Genomic DNA, 18,959 nt, shown 5'->3' with positions numbered 1-18,959 from the left:
TCATGTCATGCAATGTCATCTCCTCCCTCCTATCCTTATTAGCTACTTTTCTCATGGCTATGAGAAAATGCCTGACAGTGACAACTTAAGGGAGGAAGGTCTCCTTTGGCTCACAGTTTGGGAGTACAGTCCGTCATGGCTGCCAGAGTCTTGGAAGGTTATATCACGCCCACAGTCAGGAAGCAGAGACGGATGCTGGAGCTCGGCTCACTTTCTCCCTTTTATTCAGTTCAGAACCCAGCGCGTGGACTGGTGCCATCCACACCCAAGTGAGTTTTCCCACCCCAGTTAACCTAATCTCAAAAATCTCTCAGACATACCCCAAGTCTTGTCTCTTCAGTGATTCTAGACTTCATTAAACTGAAAATTAATATTAGCCACCCCATTGTTCCATTCCACCCCATCCCACTCCATCCCACCCCACCCTACCCCATCTCACCACCCCACCCCATCCCACCACACCCTACTTCATTCTCTTCTTTCTCCTTTCCCATCTAATGTCCTCACAACCCATCATGTCCTCTCCCACCTTGTCCCCTCCCCTGCCACCTCATTCCTTCCCATCTCCTCTCACCTCATCCCATCTTCTCTCACATCACCCCATCCTATCCCAATCCATCCTGAGGGCCCTCTTGTTAGGACAAGGCAGAAACTGAGGCTTTGAGGGCAAAACACCTACTTAGAGTCTAGCAGAGGAGCTGCAGAGCTAGAGATAGCTCTTCCAGAGTCACCTGATGGGAGAGGATGCTATCTCCATGGAAACGAGAGCCTTTTCACCTTCTTTGTTTGGAACCACAAGCTGGAGGCTTTATTCGGCTCCACCATGGTTTGATAGTGAAACTCAGGAGGCCCTGGTGACTAGCAATCCTCCCTCTATTCACTGAGCATCCTCCTCCTACTCTAGGTTTCTCCCTGTTGTCCTGGCTTGGACTCCTGATTGCCTCGGAGCCTGAGAGCTTCAGCTCCTGATGGGAGAGGGAAGAGCAGGAGGCTCTCAGCTGAGGATCACCAGCTCTCTCTCCTACAGGAGCACCCTGACCTTGTCTAATGACCAGAGCGGCCTGTTGGCTAGCTGCTATTAGGCATCTGTCACCATCCAACGCTTCTTGAGATCTAAGGTTCAGATTAGGGGACAGAAAGATGGGTCAGAAGAGTGCTGGTTGTGCAATCATGAGGAGCCAGGCACCCCGAAAATGCCTGTAACTCCAGCTCCAACATCTCCTGGCTTCTTTACTTGCACAGAACCTCACACCTGTATAGGCATGTACACCCAAGCTTACGTATACGTGTGCACGAGCACACACACACACACACACACTCACACACAAACTCACATTTAAATAAATACACACACAAAATAAATAAATAAGCATACACATTTAAATAAATACATCTTTTACAAAAGGATTCAATATTACACTTACTCTTAGCCCAAAAACCAAGAAGCCATGGGATCTAAAATTTGAAGTATCAAAATAACACATCCCCAAGTCAAAGGCACTACTTAAGTCATACCAACACCAAATCAAAGCTGGGCAGGAAGCAAGTCCCACATCTGATGACAAGAAGCCCTGGACTTTGTGACTGTGAATTTGTGTTACTCATAAACGGGTGGAATCCAACCTTTACTATGCTCCTTATATGGTCATATGTGAGCATTCTGCTAACTCACATATGTTTTAAGACTTGTTTAAAAACCCCTATTTAGAGGCTGGAGAGATAGCTCAGTGCTTAAAAACACCAACTGATCTTTCTGAGTACCCAGATTCGATTCTCACCATCTACATGGTGGCTCACAACCATCTATAATTCAGGTTCCAGAGCATCCAGTGCCTTCTTCTGCCCTCTGTGGACACCAAACATGCGTATGTTGGGTAGGTTTACATGCAGACATGTCGGTGTTCTGAGTCGCTTGGATCTATCAGAGAAGGTAACTCAAGAATGAGTTAAGGTCTTGCTGGCAACAGGAAGGTCCAGCCTCTGTGGATGGAATGTCGAACAGTCAGTCGCCATTATTGATTGCTACACAAGTGTTGATGTTTTAGTAAAACAAATACCAAAGCCCCTAATCTAATCCACATGTTTCTGGAAGGAAACATCACCCCAGGTGCAGCTTGCAGTCCTCCATCCATAATGTAAGACTTTCCAGGTGTGCCTGGACCATCTCCTGACCAAAGCCATGCAAAGGCTGTAAAGCTCCTCCAGAGAAACAACTCTACAGGTAATAGAAAACAACCACTGATTCCTACAAAGACTTCAAGGTCAAAGCACCTCTAGAAAACAACTATTCATAACGTTTATCCTAGATATAATGATTTTACAAGGGTTCCTGCCACACAGACAAAATACCAAATACTAAAATAAAATAAAATAACACATCTAGCTCCCTGAATGACTTCACATGAATTTTATTGGCCCAAGCTCTTCTTTTTGTCATCCACGGCCCTGTGAGCCTGTCTGGGCAGGAGCTGTGGTCTCCTTGTTCAGAGTCTGTCTTTGGCCCATCCGTTCTTTCCCATGATTTTAACAGGATGGCAGGTTCTGTGGGTTGGGAAAAACCACATTATTTCCCTCTGCTCTCATTTTAATCAATGCAGGAGACTCTGTGACCTCAAAAGACACACACACAAGTGTGTGTGTGTGTGTGTGTGTGTGTGTGTGTGTGTGTGTGTGTGTGTGTATGTATGTATGTCAGGCTGGGCATCCTGCAGCAGTGGGTATCTAGATAGTAGTGTTGGCCCCAAGGCCTGCATAGTTTTTATTTCACATACTGATTCTTCTTCTTGTCCCCTTGGGTCCCAATTTTACAGATAAAGAAACTGAAGCTCAGAACAGTTAACGGATATACCCACCGCCACATTTTTAGAGACTTGGCCGTCTGCTATCTTGTGGAAGGAAGACCACAGAAGGGCTGCAGACAGGAGACAGGCTGCAGGAAGAAACTAGTGAGTCGGTTCATTTCTGGGTTAAGACCAAACATGTCTGTAGCTTTCCTGTGATAAGAAGACCTGGGACCTTCCATCACTGGCCCCTGGTGTACCCACTCTGTACAGAAAGGGAGGACATAAAATAATGAATGGACAGGATTCTTCCTCAGCCATTCTCTGCTGAAATAATGTTCGGATTTACTTGGGCTGTAGCTGGAAGGTGGAGTGTTAGCCTTCAAAGAGTGACAGCTGACACCCTAGGGCTGGCCCTGTCCCTAGGTGGTGGTTGTTCCTGGAAGGGATCTCAGGTAACAGGTCTTAGAGACTCTCATGAAAAGGGAGGGTTAGAAGAGGTAGGTGGGACAAGACAGAGCCACATGGACAGGTTTACCAGCCCACTTAAATAGGCTGCAGACAGCAAGAGTTGCCATGAGAACTCAGCACACGCTCCAGCCTGCAGGGCCACATGTTGTCAGAGTTTTGGGGTTTTGATTTTGCACCAAGGCTTACCCACTCTATGGTGTGACCTGGACACCTCTAGGGAAGAGGGGAAGAGGGGAAGGGGGGAAGAGGGGAAGAGGGGAAGAGGGGAAGAGAGGAAGAGGGGAAGAGGGGAAGAGGGGAAGAGGGGAAGAGGGGAAGAGGGGAAGAGGGGAAGAGGGGAAGAGGGGAAGAGGGGAAGAGGTTAAAGGGTTTCTGGGCTCTCCTGCTTCTGAAGGTGGCCAGTGCTTGCCAGAGGTCTCCATCCACCCTGAACACCTGTCGGTGCACACCTTGGAAGGTGTGATCCTGCCTGGAGGTTTGGGCTGAAGGTAGGCTTCCTAGAGATCTTATTGGGATTGGGTTTCCTCACAAATATTGCCCCGAAGCCCAGACAGCACCATCGTCTGGGCTCTCTTCGCCGTATTTGAAGAAGCAGGTCATGACAGCCATAGGGTGAGTCACGTGGGAAAGGGTCATGCACACAGTCCCTACTATGAACTAGAAGGCTGGTGGCTGCTAGGGACCCCAGTTCAGTCTGAGCAATCTTTGGCTGTTCTAAGGAACCCAGGTGCCACCAACCACCCAACCTGAGGCAAGTCCCTTTCTTTCCCTGTGGGACACAGGTCTCTAGAGTTGGACTCTATCCCTGAATGGTGCCTCCATTTCTCATCTCGAGTGGGAGCGTATGGGAAGGGGCCTAGGGGAGAATCAAATGCTCCCTTCTACAGGAAATGGTCACTGTGGCTTGCTTGTCACCTGCAAGCAGCAGCTCAGGTCATGTGCCATCGGTGGCCTACTGTAAAGCTTAAAAATGTCAGTAGGACTTGGTGGAATTCATGGGGCTTAATGAGAGCCAAGCTTCAGCGACTTGGCTATCCTAGTCATGGGAGGGACAGAAGGAAGAGACTGGGGCCCCAGAGCGATCCTTTCTGTGATGCCAGGACTGTGCACAGAGAACACCTCAACTAGAGTCTCAGCGATGAACACCCCCTCTGAGGGCAGGAGGGAGCCACTGGGAGTCACAAAAAGCCTGTGGCCATCAGAGCCCATCACCTTGGGGCCAGAGGCATCTGCCCGGCAGCTGGTCCTGAAGAAGATCCAGGAGCTGTCCATCTCGATAAGGAGGGAGGGTACGTCCCACCCCTTCCATTAGTGGTCATTAGTGGTACCCAAGAAGGCTTCCTGTTTCGGATTGGGAGGCCATCAGACCATGCTTTCCCATGACCTCTGTTGGGTGAGGTCTGCTGTCCTGGCAGCTTCCCTTCCCTGGCACTCAAGGTTTTACCCTCAACCGAGCCATCATCTCGGGTTGAAGTCATCTGTCCCCAGCTTTGCTTTACAAATGGCTGTCTTCCTATACCTCTGTTTTAAGACATAAAAAGACCAGAGTTCTTTATTTATTTATTTATTTTTTGCCAGACATGGTTGCTGTAAATCCCTTTAATCCCAGCACTTAGGAGACAGAGGCAGGTGGATCTCTGTATGTTCAAAGACAGTCTCGTCTACATAGCAAGTTCCAGAACAGCTAGGGTTATATATAGAGACCTTGTCTCAAAACAAACAACAACAACACCACAAACAAACAAAAACAAAGAGAACCAGAAAAGAAAAAGAAAAAGGGAAATCAAACCTTCTTCTTGTCATATTCTTGCTGTGTGTTCCTGAGCCTGTTTTTCCTGGCCCTAAAAAGGAAGACACAGGTTAGATGTGGTGGTGTACACTTGTAACCCCAGCACTGAGGAGACTACAGTGGAAGCCTGGTATAGTAAAAGCTTGTCTAAACAAACAAACAAATGAAGAAACAAAGCGAGCTGTCAAGAAAGGAAAAGAAAGTCAGAGGAAGAAGAATAATTTCTTCATAAAGTGGAGAAGCCTCAAGGACCTAACCCACGCCCCCATCTCCCTCTCTTGTCCTTGCCTAACAGGGCCTCCAAGATGCCTTCATGGTGGCCGACTTGGATGTGCTGGTCAGACGCCATCGGACCTTCCTCCAGGCCCTACCCCGAGTCCAGCCCTTCTATGCAGTCAAGTGTAACAACAGGCCCTGGGTACTGCTTGTCTTGGCTGCCCTGGGCACCGGCTTCGATTGTGCCAGCCAGGTGAGCCTGTGCCAGCTTGCCAATCACCTCTCTCCATGGTCTGTCACTTTCTGGAGAAATACTGCCAATGGCCAGGAGATTAGGAAGGGCGACTCTGGCCCCCAAGATGGTGCCTGGTGTGTTGAGGACTTGAGACTTTGTTGCTGCTGCTGGTGGTTCTCATTTGTTCTAAGGCTGAGTCTAATGTAGTCCAGGCGGAGGGTGACTTTGAACTTCTGATCCTCCCAGACATAGTTTCTCAGTGTGGATTGGACCCAGGGCTTTGTGCATGCCATGCAAAACAAGCTACCAACCGAGCTCCATCCTGTCCCTTCCTATGCTTTTCAATGAATACATGAGTAGATTGCTCAGCCTTGTACTTTGCTATGTGACAAGACCAAACAATCTGAACTAGGGAGCAGGTCCCTTTCTGGCATAGCCAATCACCCTTCTGAGCCTCAGTTTCTCCCTCTTTAAAATGGGACCAACACTTAATGAAAGTGAGGATATGACCACTCCTAGCTATGGTTGAGGAGAAGAGCTTTACTGTGGATAATAATGGGGAGAACAGCCATAGGCATCTGGAAGAGTCCAGACTGAATATGGCCAGGAGAATAGAGCAGGCCATGAGAAGAGGGAGGGGGAAGGGAAGGAAGAGAGGAAGAGAAGAGGTTAGAAGGAAAAAGAGAGCACATGGGAACCAGGAGAGTATGTAGCCAAACTGCTGAGGTATACGGGAATCAGACTCTAGGGGAAGAAAAGCAAGGTCCAGCCCTGTCTTGGAGAAAGAGGCAGAGTGAGAGGTGCTGGGGAGCCTCAAGTACTGAGGGAGACTTGTCCAGGATTTCTCTAGTTCCTAGTTCCACGAGGTGTTCACTGGAAGATATTTTCACTAGTTCAAGCTAAGGCCTCGTCCCTAAAGAGTCAGGAAAGGTGGGAGAGGTGGGCAGCCTCAACCCTGGCTTTTCACTCACGCTAGGGGGAGTTGGAGCAGGTGCTGGGCCTGGGCGTGGCCCCCTCACGAATCATCTTCGCCAACCCCTGCAAGGCCGTCTCCCACATCCAGTACGCAGTCCGCTGTGGGGTGCAGCTTCTGACCTTCGACAGCGAGGAGGAGCTGACTAAGCTGGCCAAGCACCACCCTGGAGCTAGGTGAGACAGTAGAGGTTCAACCAGAAACAGTGGGTCAAGGGATCCCGACAGAGGGACCTGGGCCTCAGCAGCCATGTTGAAGGTGGCCCCAAGAAAACTTCTGAGTAGCAAGCATGTTAGATTGCAGGTCCAACGGTTTGGTCAGAGGGTCCAATGGCATCTCTGGAGCACATTTAGTGTCAAGAAGACCTTGTCTCTGCATAGACACTGGACAGAGCCCAGCATGAGAAGGGTTGATATCCATGATGTCATAGAGAAAGTACTTACACTACCATCAAACCGAGGCTTATGTTTCAGATCATAAGCCACATGTTGTGTAACATCTCTGAGGGTTTTTTGTTTTGTTTCTAGTTTTTTTGTTTTGTTTTGGTTTAGTTTGGTTTTTTTTTTTTTGAGACAGGGTTTCTCTATGTAGCCCCGTCTGTCTTGGAACTCACTATGTAGACCAGGCTGGACTCGAACTCAGAGATCCACTTGCCTCTGCCTCCTAAGTACTAGGATTAAAGGCATGCACCGCCACTGCCCAGCCTACACCTCTGGTTCTTTAGAAAGTTGTAAAGATGTGGTTCTATCCCGCTTGCACTTGTCTGGCAGGAGTCTGCAAGCCGTATGTGCTTGCTCCTTGCTCTCTATGCTGAGTATTTAGGAGGAACTAGGCAGGGATGGGTGGAAGGTTGGAGGGTCTCCGAGTTCCTGTGCACCCCAGCCATCCTCCCTCCTCCTCCAGGTTGATCCTCCGGATACAGATCCTGGACAGTCGAAGCACCTTCCCACTGCACACCAAGTTCGGAGCTCATTTGTCGGCATGTGAACACCTGCTCCAAGTTGCCAGAGAGCTGGGTTTGGCTGTGGTGGGGGCCACGTAAGTGAGCACTGGCCTTCTCTGTCTTGATTTCTATTGCTGTCCCTAGGCAGCCAAGGACTCTCAGGGACACCTCTGCTTGGTATGCTTTCTAAGGCCCTGGGGACGAAATTGAAGTAAACATCAAAGAAACTTAACACTCCAGATAAGTAACATTTTCAAACAGTATTTAAAAAATCAAAACAAATGCAAAACCTCCATAATGAGAAGGATTGGAATTTTAAATGAAGTCAGAATTGGTGAAGCTGACTTCCTTTCTTCCCCTGAGGTCTAATCACTGTTACAGATCCAGCCTCTGTCTGAAATGCTTTCATTTCTTTCCTCTTGGATACATGCATTCATTTTATTCTTTCTGAGCCCTGGGTGTGGGGACACACACCTGCAATCTCAGCTCTCAGGAAGGCAAAGGTAGGAGGGGATGGAAGTCAAGGGTAGGCTGGACAACAGGACATCCATCTTAAAAGGGCGGGGCTGGGGCGTAGCTCAGTTGGCAGAATGCTTGTCTGGTATGCACTTGCACTGGATAAAACCAGCCATGGTACACAATTCATAGTCCTGCATGCCAGCACTCCAGAGGTGGCGGGTGGAGGGTCATAAGTTCAAGGTCATGCTTGGCTATATAGCATGTTGGAGGCTAGTTTGTGCTATATGAGGTATTATCTTAAAAGAAAAAGAAAGAAAGAAAAATACAGTAACTAGTTATGTGTTTTTATGGCTCCTTACAATTTTTTAAATGAATAATGTTTGAGTTAAAATTTTTTGTGCTTACTTTGTGTGTGTGTGTGTGTGTGTGTGTGTGTGTGTGTGTGTGTGTGTGTGATTTAGGAATTAGTTTCATCTCTCAGGTGGGGTTCAGGACTTGAACTTAGGTAGTCAGGTTTGGCAGTGAGTGGCTTTACACTCTGAGCTGTCTGGCCAGCCAGGTTTTGCATCTCATGAGAAAGCCTCACTCACCTCATCCCGTCTAACTGCTTACTCAGCGTGTCTTCAGAGGGCAGTGGGTTGTGGGGTTCTAATGACATGACTTCTAAGTAAGAGGACAGGCGCCCCTTCAACAGAGGCATTGCGAATGAACAGCTGGGAGAAAATGTCACTCTGTCATGAGCCCGGACAGGGGGACTATGGGATGTGTGTCTCCCCGAAGACACATGGTGTGACTAAGGCGTGACCTGTATGGGTACCAAGTGGGCCAGTGTCATATTGGCACTAGCTGGCACAAGTCTCAAAGCCCCTCAATGTGTGTTCCTCAGTGGATCTTGCCTCACACTGACCTCAGTCTCCACTTGTGTGTCTTCCACATCAATGGCCACACCCAGCTTCCACGTGGGTTCCAACTGCCATACACCACAGAGCTACAGGAAGGCCATTGCTGACTGCCATCGCGTGTTTGAGATGGGCTGCAAGGCTGGCCACCACATGAGCCTCCTGGATCTTGGTGGGGGCTTCCCAGGGATTGAGGGCTCCGAAGCCAAATTTGAGGAGGTAAGAGGGACAGACAGCCCCAGGGCATGAGTAGGGTCTAGGAGCTTGGGGTGGGGGTCAAGTGTGTATGCGTGTTTGTACATAGCAACTCTATGTAAGTGGGATGTTTGCGGGTGCTGGGGTTTGCCTGTGGTACATGTCTTCCCTGATGACATGCATGGCTGTGAGTGTGTCTGAGTGTGTGCCTGCTTCTTATTGGGTTTCTTTTTGTTGCCTCACAGCTCTGATACAAAATCAGGGGCTACATCTGACAATGGCTTCTTCTTCCTCCCCTTCCTCATTCTCCTCTTCTCTTCCTCCTTCTCTTCCTCTTCCTCTTCTTCCTTCTCTTCCTTTTCCTCTCTTTATCTCCTCATCCTCTCCCTCCTCATTTTCTTCTTCCTCCTCCTCTTCTTCCTCTTCTTTCTTGCCTTCCTCTTCCTCCTTTTCATCTTCCTCATCCTTCCCCTCCCTCTTTCTTCTTCTCTCTTCTCCCCCCTCCTGTCTCCCTCCCATGCCCATCCCTCTTCTTCCCACTCCCCCCTCCCTTCTTTTTTATCTTCAGCCTGTCATGAGGGGTAAGTGCTATAGCACTGAGCAATCTCTCCAGCATCTTTGTGTCCTCCTTTAGACGCGTTAGCTGCTGGCCCTGGCTATGCCTGGTAGGAACTCGTGACCCCTTAACTTCAGCAAATATTCTGTCTCTGCCAACCATGCGCCAATTATTCACGTCACATTCCGAAGGGTGCCAGAGCCTACTCACTGGCTGTGCACTTTGGCCTCTCCCAGACTCATTTCTCCCTGTTTCTTCTCTCAGCATGGCTATTGTAGGGACAAAGGGGAGGATGGTCATGTCAGTTGCTTAGATTCAGGATACAGCAGAGATGGGATCTGTCACCACAGATAGCAAGAGTGATCAACGCTGCCCTGACCCAGTACTTCCCTGAGGAGACCGGTGTGGAGATCATTGCGGAGCCCGGCCGCTTCTATGCAGAGTCTGTGTGCACAGCTGCTGTGAACATCATAGCCAAGAAGGCCTCCCTGGAGCCAGGTGTGTAGCCACCTGGTGTCCCCAGGACTCAGGGAGAGGTTGGGCAGTGGGTTTGGGGTACATCCTGGGTGGGTACTTATAGGAAATGGGATCAGAGCTGGTCACTGGATTGGCCCTGTCTGTGTACTGTTTACTATTGCCCAGAAGGGGAGGTGAAGGGTAGAGGCCAAGGTAAATCTATCCTGCACCGAGGGAACAATCGCAAGGTACAGCCTATGATGCCCTAGACACCCAACGTCTAAACCCAGCCAGTCGGAAGCAGGTCCTGGAGTGCAGCAGGTGGCAGTTCCAAGACCAGACAAGTTCCCACAGTGGCTAGCACAGGGCTGACTTCTGTGGTCAGATGTACCCTCTGGTGACAAGCTGTTGACACTCATCACTATGTCTTTCAGGAGAGTTCTTTGGCCATTTTGTCTCTGAGTATGGGAGAAAGGTAGGGCTGCCATGTCCCTAGAGAATGACCCAGAAATATTTTCATGGCAAAATTGAGAATATTCCCAGGTCCTCATCCACCGAGTCAGCACTCTTTCATTTTCCGGATGAGTGACACTGGCGTGCAAACAGCTGCCAATCACTCTGGTCCCCTCCCCTACGCTTCTGATGAAGTGTCTCATTGGAGGATGCTGGGAGTAGCACACCAGTCTTCAGTCATTCCGCCCCAAATAATTTCAAGGATCTGTGAGATTGTTTCGTCCACAAAAGCAAGGGCTGTCGATATGCAGAAATTAGTGACGGCTGAAATATCCATTTTACCTCAGGTCTGCTCATCAGTCTTGTGAGACAGCTTTGAGTAAACATGTTTAGGCATGGAGTGCTCAGAGAGGGTAGTGGCTCATCCAAGGCAGCACAGCTTATTAGCAACGGAACTGGCCCAGGTCCTTCTGACTCCAAAGTAGGTGCTCCTCACCGCCGGCATGACGATTAACTCAACCAACAATCGATCCAGGTACCACTGGGGCCGGGGTTATAGAGAGAGGAGAAAGGAAACTATCAGAGAGACGGTCCATACTCAGGGTCAGCATCCAAGTGGCAGCCGACTATCTAGATATTGAGAGAATCTGACTGAAATCCTGAATGCAGGTTCGGGAGCAATGTGAGGGCAGACTGAGATGGCTGGGAAGAGCAGGCTGGCGGATGGTCGTGTCTGGAGGACATGTAACGAGAACAGGAGGGAGCGAGGGAGAAAGCTGCCACATGCTTACCTGAGTCACATCAATAGAGGTGGAGTGTTCAGAGGGCCGTCCACAGCTGGTGGGGCTGTCCCAGTGGCACACCGTTTCACTGCACACCCAGGACGAGTCCTAAGGATTTGTTCTAATTAGCTAAGAAGACATACTTACATGGAGGCATGCCTCGGATAAAATTGGACAGTTTTTCCAGAGACCGGATCCACACATAATGCACGGAGAAGGAAAACTAGGTTCCGATTAACGTTGTCAGCCTGGATCAAACTTCAGGGAGTCTGACCCTAAGTAGTTTACTGGCATACTAGAGCATTTGGAAAAAGGTTTCCAGGCAGCAATCATTCCAACTCCAGGTGCACAATAAAAGCTTAAGGTGTGACCACATAGATAACTCCTTTACAAAGTGTGTGTGACCATGAGGGCGGGTTCTATAGCTGTAAGACCTAGGATCTGGTGAAGTCTCTGACCAAGATAGCATAGAGGTCAGCAAGTACGTGTGACATCTCCCCTAAGGGTGGGTTCTATTGACTGAGAGGTAAAGATAAAGTTCTAGGGAGAGAGAGAGAGAGATTGTGGGATAGAGATTCTGGGGAATTTGGGTGAGGTCAGGAACAATGTATACTCGCAGCTTTCTGGATAAGAAGGCATGCGTTTTGTTTCCACGACAGAGGAGACACACCTCAATGAATAGTTAACATTCCCGGTTTCCCTAGTGGTCTGTGGGCACAAGGACCATTATGCCCACCACAGACTTGTAGCTAAGAATGACCCTAAACTCCTGATCCTCCTGCCGCTTCCTCCCCAGTTCTGAGTGCGCATCACCATGACTGGGTTCACGTGGCGCTGGGATCAAACCTGGGGTTTTGTGTACTCTAGACACATTCTCTACCAACTGAGCTATAGCCAGCTGGCACTGCTACTTTTGCAGAGGACCCGAGGTCCATTCTTAGCACCCATAGGGTGGCTCACAATCATCTGTAACTTCAGTTCCAGCGCCCTCTTCTGTCCCCCGTGGGACACCGCATGAATGTGTACAGACACACAAGCAAAACATTCATTCAAATGAAAAAAACATCTAAAAAAAATTTAAAGGGAGCGTTTGGCTGCTTGGGCTCCAGACTGGTGGCTGCGCATGAGGGAGACCATCTGTGCAGACGAGTACTGCTTTTATGAATGAGCTAGCCTGGGAAGGTCAGACTCCTCTGGGTCTGCAGAGCCCAGATGCCAGAGTGTCAAGAATATCCAAGAGACTAGGTATGCTGGTCCCCACCTGTAATGCCCGCACTCAGGATGAGGAGACAGATCATGAGTTCAAGACAAACCTGTATATATAGGCCAATGTGGGTTATGATAAACTGTCTCAAAGAAACAGGAACACAAAATAGAGCAGGGTGTGGTGGCACATGCCTGCAATCCCAGGACTCAGGAGGCTGAGGCAAAGAGATCACAAGCTTCAGTGCCATCCTGGGCCACATAAGAGTCTCAGAAGTCAAGATCTGCAGATATGATTCAGTGGCAGAACACTTGTCTGGCAAAAGCAAGGCCCCGCCTTCCACCTGCACCAACACCATGTAAATGAGAGAGGGAGGAAGGAAGGGGATGCAGTTAACGAGAGCATCCCTCAAAGGAAGGAAGTGGACACACTAGCATGTCCTGAAGTGAAATGTCAAATAAACGCCCGTGTTCCTGTCCTGCCTCACATAGTAGGTGCTCAGGAACCTAGTCCAAGGATTTAAACCCGTGTCCAGGGAATAATCCTAGCCTGTTTCCTACTCCCATAGACTTCTAGCAAGATTCAGTTTCTCCAGCTGTAATGCAGAGGTCATGGTACCCAATAAGCGCACTCCTGCCTGACAGGAGGAACTTAAAACAGACAATCTCATATCAGCTATTGCTGTTCAGTGTTCCTGTGTGGGAAGCAGAGGACACTGGGGACTGGTACGGACCCAAGCTATGGCAGGTGGGGAGTTGGGGATGACCTTTAGGATAAGGCAGGAGTTCTGCAGTATTGAGCATCGGGCCAGGACCTCTCCTAAGGGATACCTGGCCAAGCCCACCTCATCCGTTCACTCTCTATTCCCAGGAGGCCACAGGAAGCTGGCATACTACCTCAACGAGGGCTATTATGGTGCCTTCCGACTCTTCCTCAGGGACCCTGTCCCCAGGATACCCATAGTGGTGAAGGTAAGTGGACCTTCTGTGTCTTGTGACCAGCCTCTCTCCAAAGAGTCAGGGTCTCAGGTCACCCACACTCTGCAAGGTCTTAGGTGACCCACGCTCTGAAGGTTGTCACGCTTGGCATCGGTGCAAGGCTCTGCACGCACATACCTGTATGTGTTTCCTAGGGTACACCTGATGGTTTTACGCCTGTGCCAGCACACACATCTGTGGAGGGTGCATGGGTGTGATCAGCTCTGGATGCTTCTATGTGCATCTTTGTACGTGCTGTGGAGATGTGTTCTTCTAGAACTCTGGGATGTTGGAGACGCAGGAGATTTGGAGGAGTAGTGGGTTCCCAAGCCCCCTTCACATCAAAGCCACCTGGGAAGCTGTCAGTGTCTCCACTACCTGACCATTCCCTCATACACAGAAATAGATGTAAATCTTCAGGTTGAACCCTGCTTTGGTTCATCACTAAAATTCCCCAAGTGATTCCAGTGTGCAGTGGCCTCTGAGACCTGGTCTTCAGGTACTCAGCATGCATGTGTGATGCACTTGTAGGCTGCAAACTCCAGGACAACAGGGCCTCTGTGTATGTCCTAAACGCTGGCACGGAACAGCTACTCTGTCACTGTTCCCAGGTTTTGAATAGGATTGTCCTTGCTGGCATATGACCACATGTCCCTCAGGGGTCATGTCTAACATCCTAGCAATGTGGTGGGATCCTTCCTTCTCTGACCCCACCTCCTTCTCCCTGCAGGAGTTTCCCTCAGAGCCCCATCTCTTCCCCTGCACTCTTTATGACCCCACCTGCGATGCCTTTGACCGGCTCTTTTCAACCGAGGTTCAGTTGCCAGAGCTGGATGTGGGTGACTGGCTGATTTTCCCCAACATGGGTGCTTATAGTAACTCCATGAGTTCCACCTTCAATGGCTTCCCGATCACAACTGTCTATGATGCCATGAGCCCCCAACTCAGGTAACCAGGGGGAAGGTTATGGAGGGCAGCCATGTGTGTGTGGGGGGGTGCTTTCTCCAGACTCTGGGCCTGGCAATGTGAGCTGGTAGCTGAGCTTGGGAGGTCCAAGCCTAGGGAACATGCTCTTCACCTTGACCCTAGCAGGGCCTAGCGGGTCTCCTTATGGTTGACTGGGTCTTGGCTCTCCTCAGGTGTGTCAGAGGTTCCAGGGCAGCTGTACCAGCTGAGACATGGATGCCTCACTGTGGGTAGAATCAAGCAGCCTATTGACCCATCTAGTCCTTGGTGCCATAGTCCAAACTGTACTGTCTCTGGTGGTTTGTGATAGCCTCTTAGTTTTCAGGATTGTTTCTCAGATGAGCTCCTGCCCTGGGGACCCTGCTCTGCCCAGACCAGGACTCACTACTATAAGATGTGGGGGAGCCCTATGAACCCCTTGAACTGTAGCAACTTTTCCACAGGCATCTACTGGAGACAGTACCTTAGGCCAGGGCATGGCCAGAATGGAGAGGAGTCAGACACGTGGTATGACATGCCCACTGGGGAAAGCTTACAATGAGAGAGAGGCCTATGGGGTTGGTCCTTGGGGGAGTGAGGCCTGACTTCCTCTGTACTGATGAGATCCTTTTATACATCGGAAATGGTTGTCTATATTAAGTAGGCTTTAAGTACCCAATGACTGTCCTGGGTGATTGGTTCGGCATCCCTCTGGCTCTCAATCTCCCTAGACAATAGGATCCCCATGGAGAATGGGAGAGACAAGAAAGGTCAGACTTATGCTGACACATGAGCTAAGAATATTAATCTTAAAAAAAAAGTGTCCCCTGTGGATGGACACTAACAAAAGGGTGCCTAGGAGTGCTTCAGGATGACCTTTTCCAGTGTGGGGAGGGAGAGTGACCCCAGGGGCAAAACCACTACCTCTTGTGTTCTTTCTAAACTTCTCTTGATGAGGTTTTCTGGGATCCATAGTCTCTGCCAAGGCTTTCAAGACCTGTCAAGTTGTATCTGTTGTATCTCAACCCAGTTCCACCTTCTGAGGGAATCTTCCAGCATCCTTGAACTGAAGAGAATCCCCTCCCCCCAGATTTCCAGTGGAGAATGTGGACTGCAAACCCTTCCCATGGATGTGGGAAAGGCTCAGCCTTCAGGACAGTGTGATGCATATTTGGCCTCTCCACATCTTGCAACTTAGGAGTGGAAACACTAATCTCTATCTATCAGAGGAGTTTCAAAGTACAGATATGACTGGGCTTTGGTGAAAATAAAAAACTGTATTTAGCTGAAAGATCTGGTATTTTCTGCTTGTTCTGTTGGTGTAGTTATCTAGGAGTATGGATATTTATCTATATCCATCATTATCCATCCATCCATCATTCATCCATCCATCATCCATCCATCTATCATCCATCCATCATCCATCCATCTATCATCTATCTATCATCCATCCATCATCCATCCATCATCCATCCATCCATCCATCCATCATCCATCCTTCATCCACCCATCCATCATCCATCATCCATCATCATCCATCCATCATCCATCATCATCCATCCATCATCCATCATCATCCATCCATCATCCATCCATCATCCATCATCCATCCATCATCTATCATCCATCCATCACCCATCCCTCCATCCATCAATCATCCATCCATCATCATCCATCTATCCTTCATCCATCTATCATCCATCCTTCATCATCCATCTATCCTTCATCCATCTATCATCCATCCTTCATCCATCCATCCATTCGCCCATCTATCTGTTCATCCATCCATCTATTCTTTGGTGCTGTTCTAGACCTGAAAGACCCATGTTCAATATTTGATGAAAAGCTTTACTTTACATGCAAGAAAAGACAGAGCACAAACAAATCCACAAAGGGATGTGGCCATTTTTTCTGTATCAATCCTGCCAATCCATGAGCATGGGAGGTCCTTTCATCTTCTGAGATCTTCTTAGATTTCTTTCTACAGTTCTTGTCATACAGCTCTTTCACTTCCTTGGTTAGAGTCACACCAAGGTATTTTATATTTTTTGTGACTATTGTAGAGGGTGTAGTTTCCTTAATTTCTTTCTCAGCATGTTTATCTTTTGAGTTTCATTCTAAAACAAAAGAATATCCCTTTTTCTCAGCACCTCGTGGTCCCTTCTCCAAAACTAACCATATAATCAGTCACAAAACATGCCTCAACAGATACAAGAAAACCGAAATAATCCCATACATCCTGTCAGATCACCATGGACTAAGGCTGGTCTTTAGTAACAACAAAAAGCCCACATGGAAGCTGAACAATGTTCTACTCAATGACAACTTGGTCAAGGAAGAAGTAAAGAAAGAAACTAAAGACTTTTTAGAATTTAATGAAAATGAAGGTATAACATATCAAAACTTATGGGACACAATGAAAGCAGTGCTAAGAGGAAAACTCATCGCTCCAAGTGCCTCCAAAAAGACACTGAAGAGAGCAGACACTAGCAGCCTGACAGAACAACTGAAAGCTCCAGAAAAAAAGAGAAGCAGATACATCCAAGAGGAGTAGACGTCAGGAAATAATGAAACTCAGAGCAGAAATCAACCAAATAGAGACAAAAAGAACTATACAAAGAATCAGCAAAACCAGGAGCTGGTTCTTTGAAAAAATCAACAAGACAGATAAACTTATAGCCAGACTAATGAGAGGGCACAGAGAGAGCATCCAAATTAACAAAATCAGAAATGAAAGGGGAGACATAAAAACAGAAAATGAGGTAATTCAAGAGATTATCAGATCCTACTGCAAAAGCCTATATTCAACAAAACTGGAAAATTTGGAGGAAATGGACTATTTTCTAGACAGATACCAGGTACCAAGGTAAAATCAGGATTAGATAAACCGTCTAAACAGCCGCATAACTCCTAAAGAAATAGAAGATAGAAGTAGTCATTAAAAGTCTCCCAATCAAAAAAAGCCCAGTACCAGATGGATTTAGGGCAGAATTCTATCAGACACCCCCCCCAAAAAAAAACCCTGATACTAATACTCTTCAAACTACTTCACAAAATAGAAATGGAAGGAACACTATACCCAATTCATTCTATGAAGCTACAATTATGCTTATACTTAAACTACACAAAGACCCTACAAAGAAAGAGAACTTTAGACCAGTATCCCTTATGAGCATTAATGCAAAGATACTCAATAAAATTCTTGTAAACTGAATCCAAGAACACATCAAAACAATCACCCACCATGATCAAGTAGACTTCATCCCAGGGATGCAGGAAATCCATCAACAGAATCCACTAGATAAACAAACTCAAAGGAAAAACAAAAGAAAACAAATGACCATCTCATTAGATGCTGAGAAAGTATTTGACAAATTTCAACAACCCTTCATGTTAAAAGTCTTGGAAAGGAATTCAAGGCTCATACCTAAATATAGTAAATATACAGCAAACCAATAACCAACATCAAACTAAATGGAGAGAAACTTGAAGCAATCTCACTAAAATCAGGGACTAGACAAGGCTGCCCACTCTCTCCCTATTTATTCAGTATAGTACTGGAAGGCCTAGCCAGAGAGCAATTAGACAACAAAAAGAGGTCAAAGGGATACAAATTGGAAATAAAGAAGTCAAAATATCACTATTTGCAGATGATATAATAGTATATTTAAGTGACCCCCAAAATTCCACCAGAGAACTCCCAAACCTGATAAACAACTTCAGCCAAGTGGGTGGATATAAAATTATTTCCAGCAAATCAGTAGCCTTTCTCTACTCAAGGGGGTGGCTGTTTTATTGATCTGTAACACTCTGGGGAAGAATTTTCTCTCCCAAAGCATTCATCACCGGACTTTGGATCTGCCCCCGGGTTCAGTACCCCAGTCACAGCTGCTGGGTGGGACTCCCTGTGGCCCGGAGCTACTCCTCGCCTTTAACTGGCCTAGGAAGCTACTTCCTGCGGCTGGCTTGCCTAGCAGCTCCTGCTGTAGTCCCCTGCTGCGTATTGCAGCTTGCCACCTGCCGCCACCGCTGCCGATGACAGTGGCGCTGCTACGGTGGCTGTAGCAGGAGAGACCCCAGGCCACCCCCTGCTCTGCAGGGGCTTCCCTTCGGAAATCTGTAACACTTTGGCCGTTCATGCCAGACCAGAGAGCCCCTGGAAACCTTTTGTTCAGGCTGGACTAAAGACCCTCGGAATTTCTCTCTTCTGGTTCCGTGGAGAACCACACCTGGAGACCCCCATCACGGACTGTGATCTGTCTCCCCCGAGCAACTGTAACACCCCCAGCGGCGACGACACACGGGTATGAGGGGAAATAAACTCAAACCTTAGGATTTAGGGCCAGGGCTGCTCTTTCTTTCGTGGCTAGGGTGGGGAAGGGGGTTAGGAGGGTGGAAAGCAAGACTCTGCTTCAACAAGTTTGAAAAGATACATAGGCCTCCAAGTGGGCGATTCAAGAATCAGTCTCTAAGGAGAGGTCAGGATGAGAGAGCGAGAGAGGTCAGTATTGGGTGGCCTCCACAGCTCTGGCAAGAAGGGCATCAGCAGTAGACAAAGAAGAGAAGGATGCTCAGCTGTGTCTAAGGCTGTTGAGGTAAGAGGTCAGATGAGGTAGGAAATGGCGG

At 48.2% G+C, this 18,959-nt stretch overlaps 1 protein-coding gene across 1 annotated transcript; it reads left to right on the top strand.

Moving 5' to 3' along the window:
* Nucleotides 1-4,389: 4,389 nt before the first annotated feature.
* On the top strand, nucleotides 4,390-18,643 carry LOC308424316 (antizyme inhibitor 2-like; the record flags this gene model as incomplete). The annotated part of the gene is made up of 9 exons (XM_080921249.1): nucleotides 4,390-4,527; nucleotides 5,336-5,509; nucleotides 6,468-6,640; nucleotides 7,368-7,502; nucleotides 8,819-8,984; nucleotides 9,867-10,014; nucleotides 13,282-13,382; nucleotides 14,119-14,336; nucleotides 18,343-18,643. 9 exons carry the CDS (start codon nucleotides 4,390-4,392, stop codon nucleotides 18,641-18,643), a joined length of 1,554 nt encoding a protein of 517 aa, XP_080777375.1.
* Nucleotides 18,644-18,959: the final 316 nt, after the last annotated feature.

This window comes from Micromys minutus (genome assembly GCF_963924665.1).
Source record: "Micromys minutus genome assembly, chromosome: 9".
NCBI lineage: Eukaryota > Metazoa > Chordata > Mammalia > Rodentia > Muridae > Micromys > Micromys minutus.
This window is presented reverse-complemented; position numbering and strand designations above follow the sequence as displayed.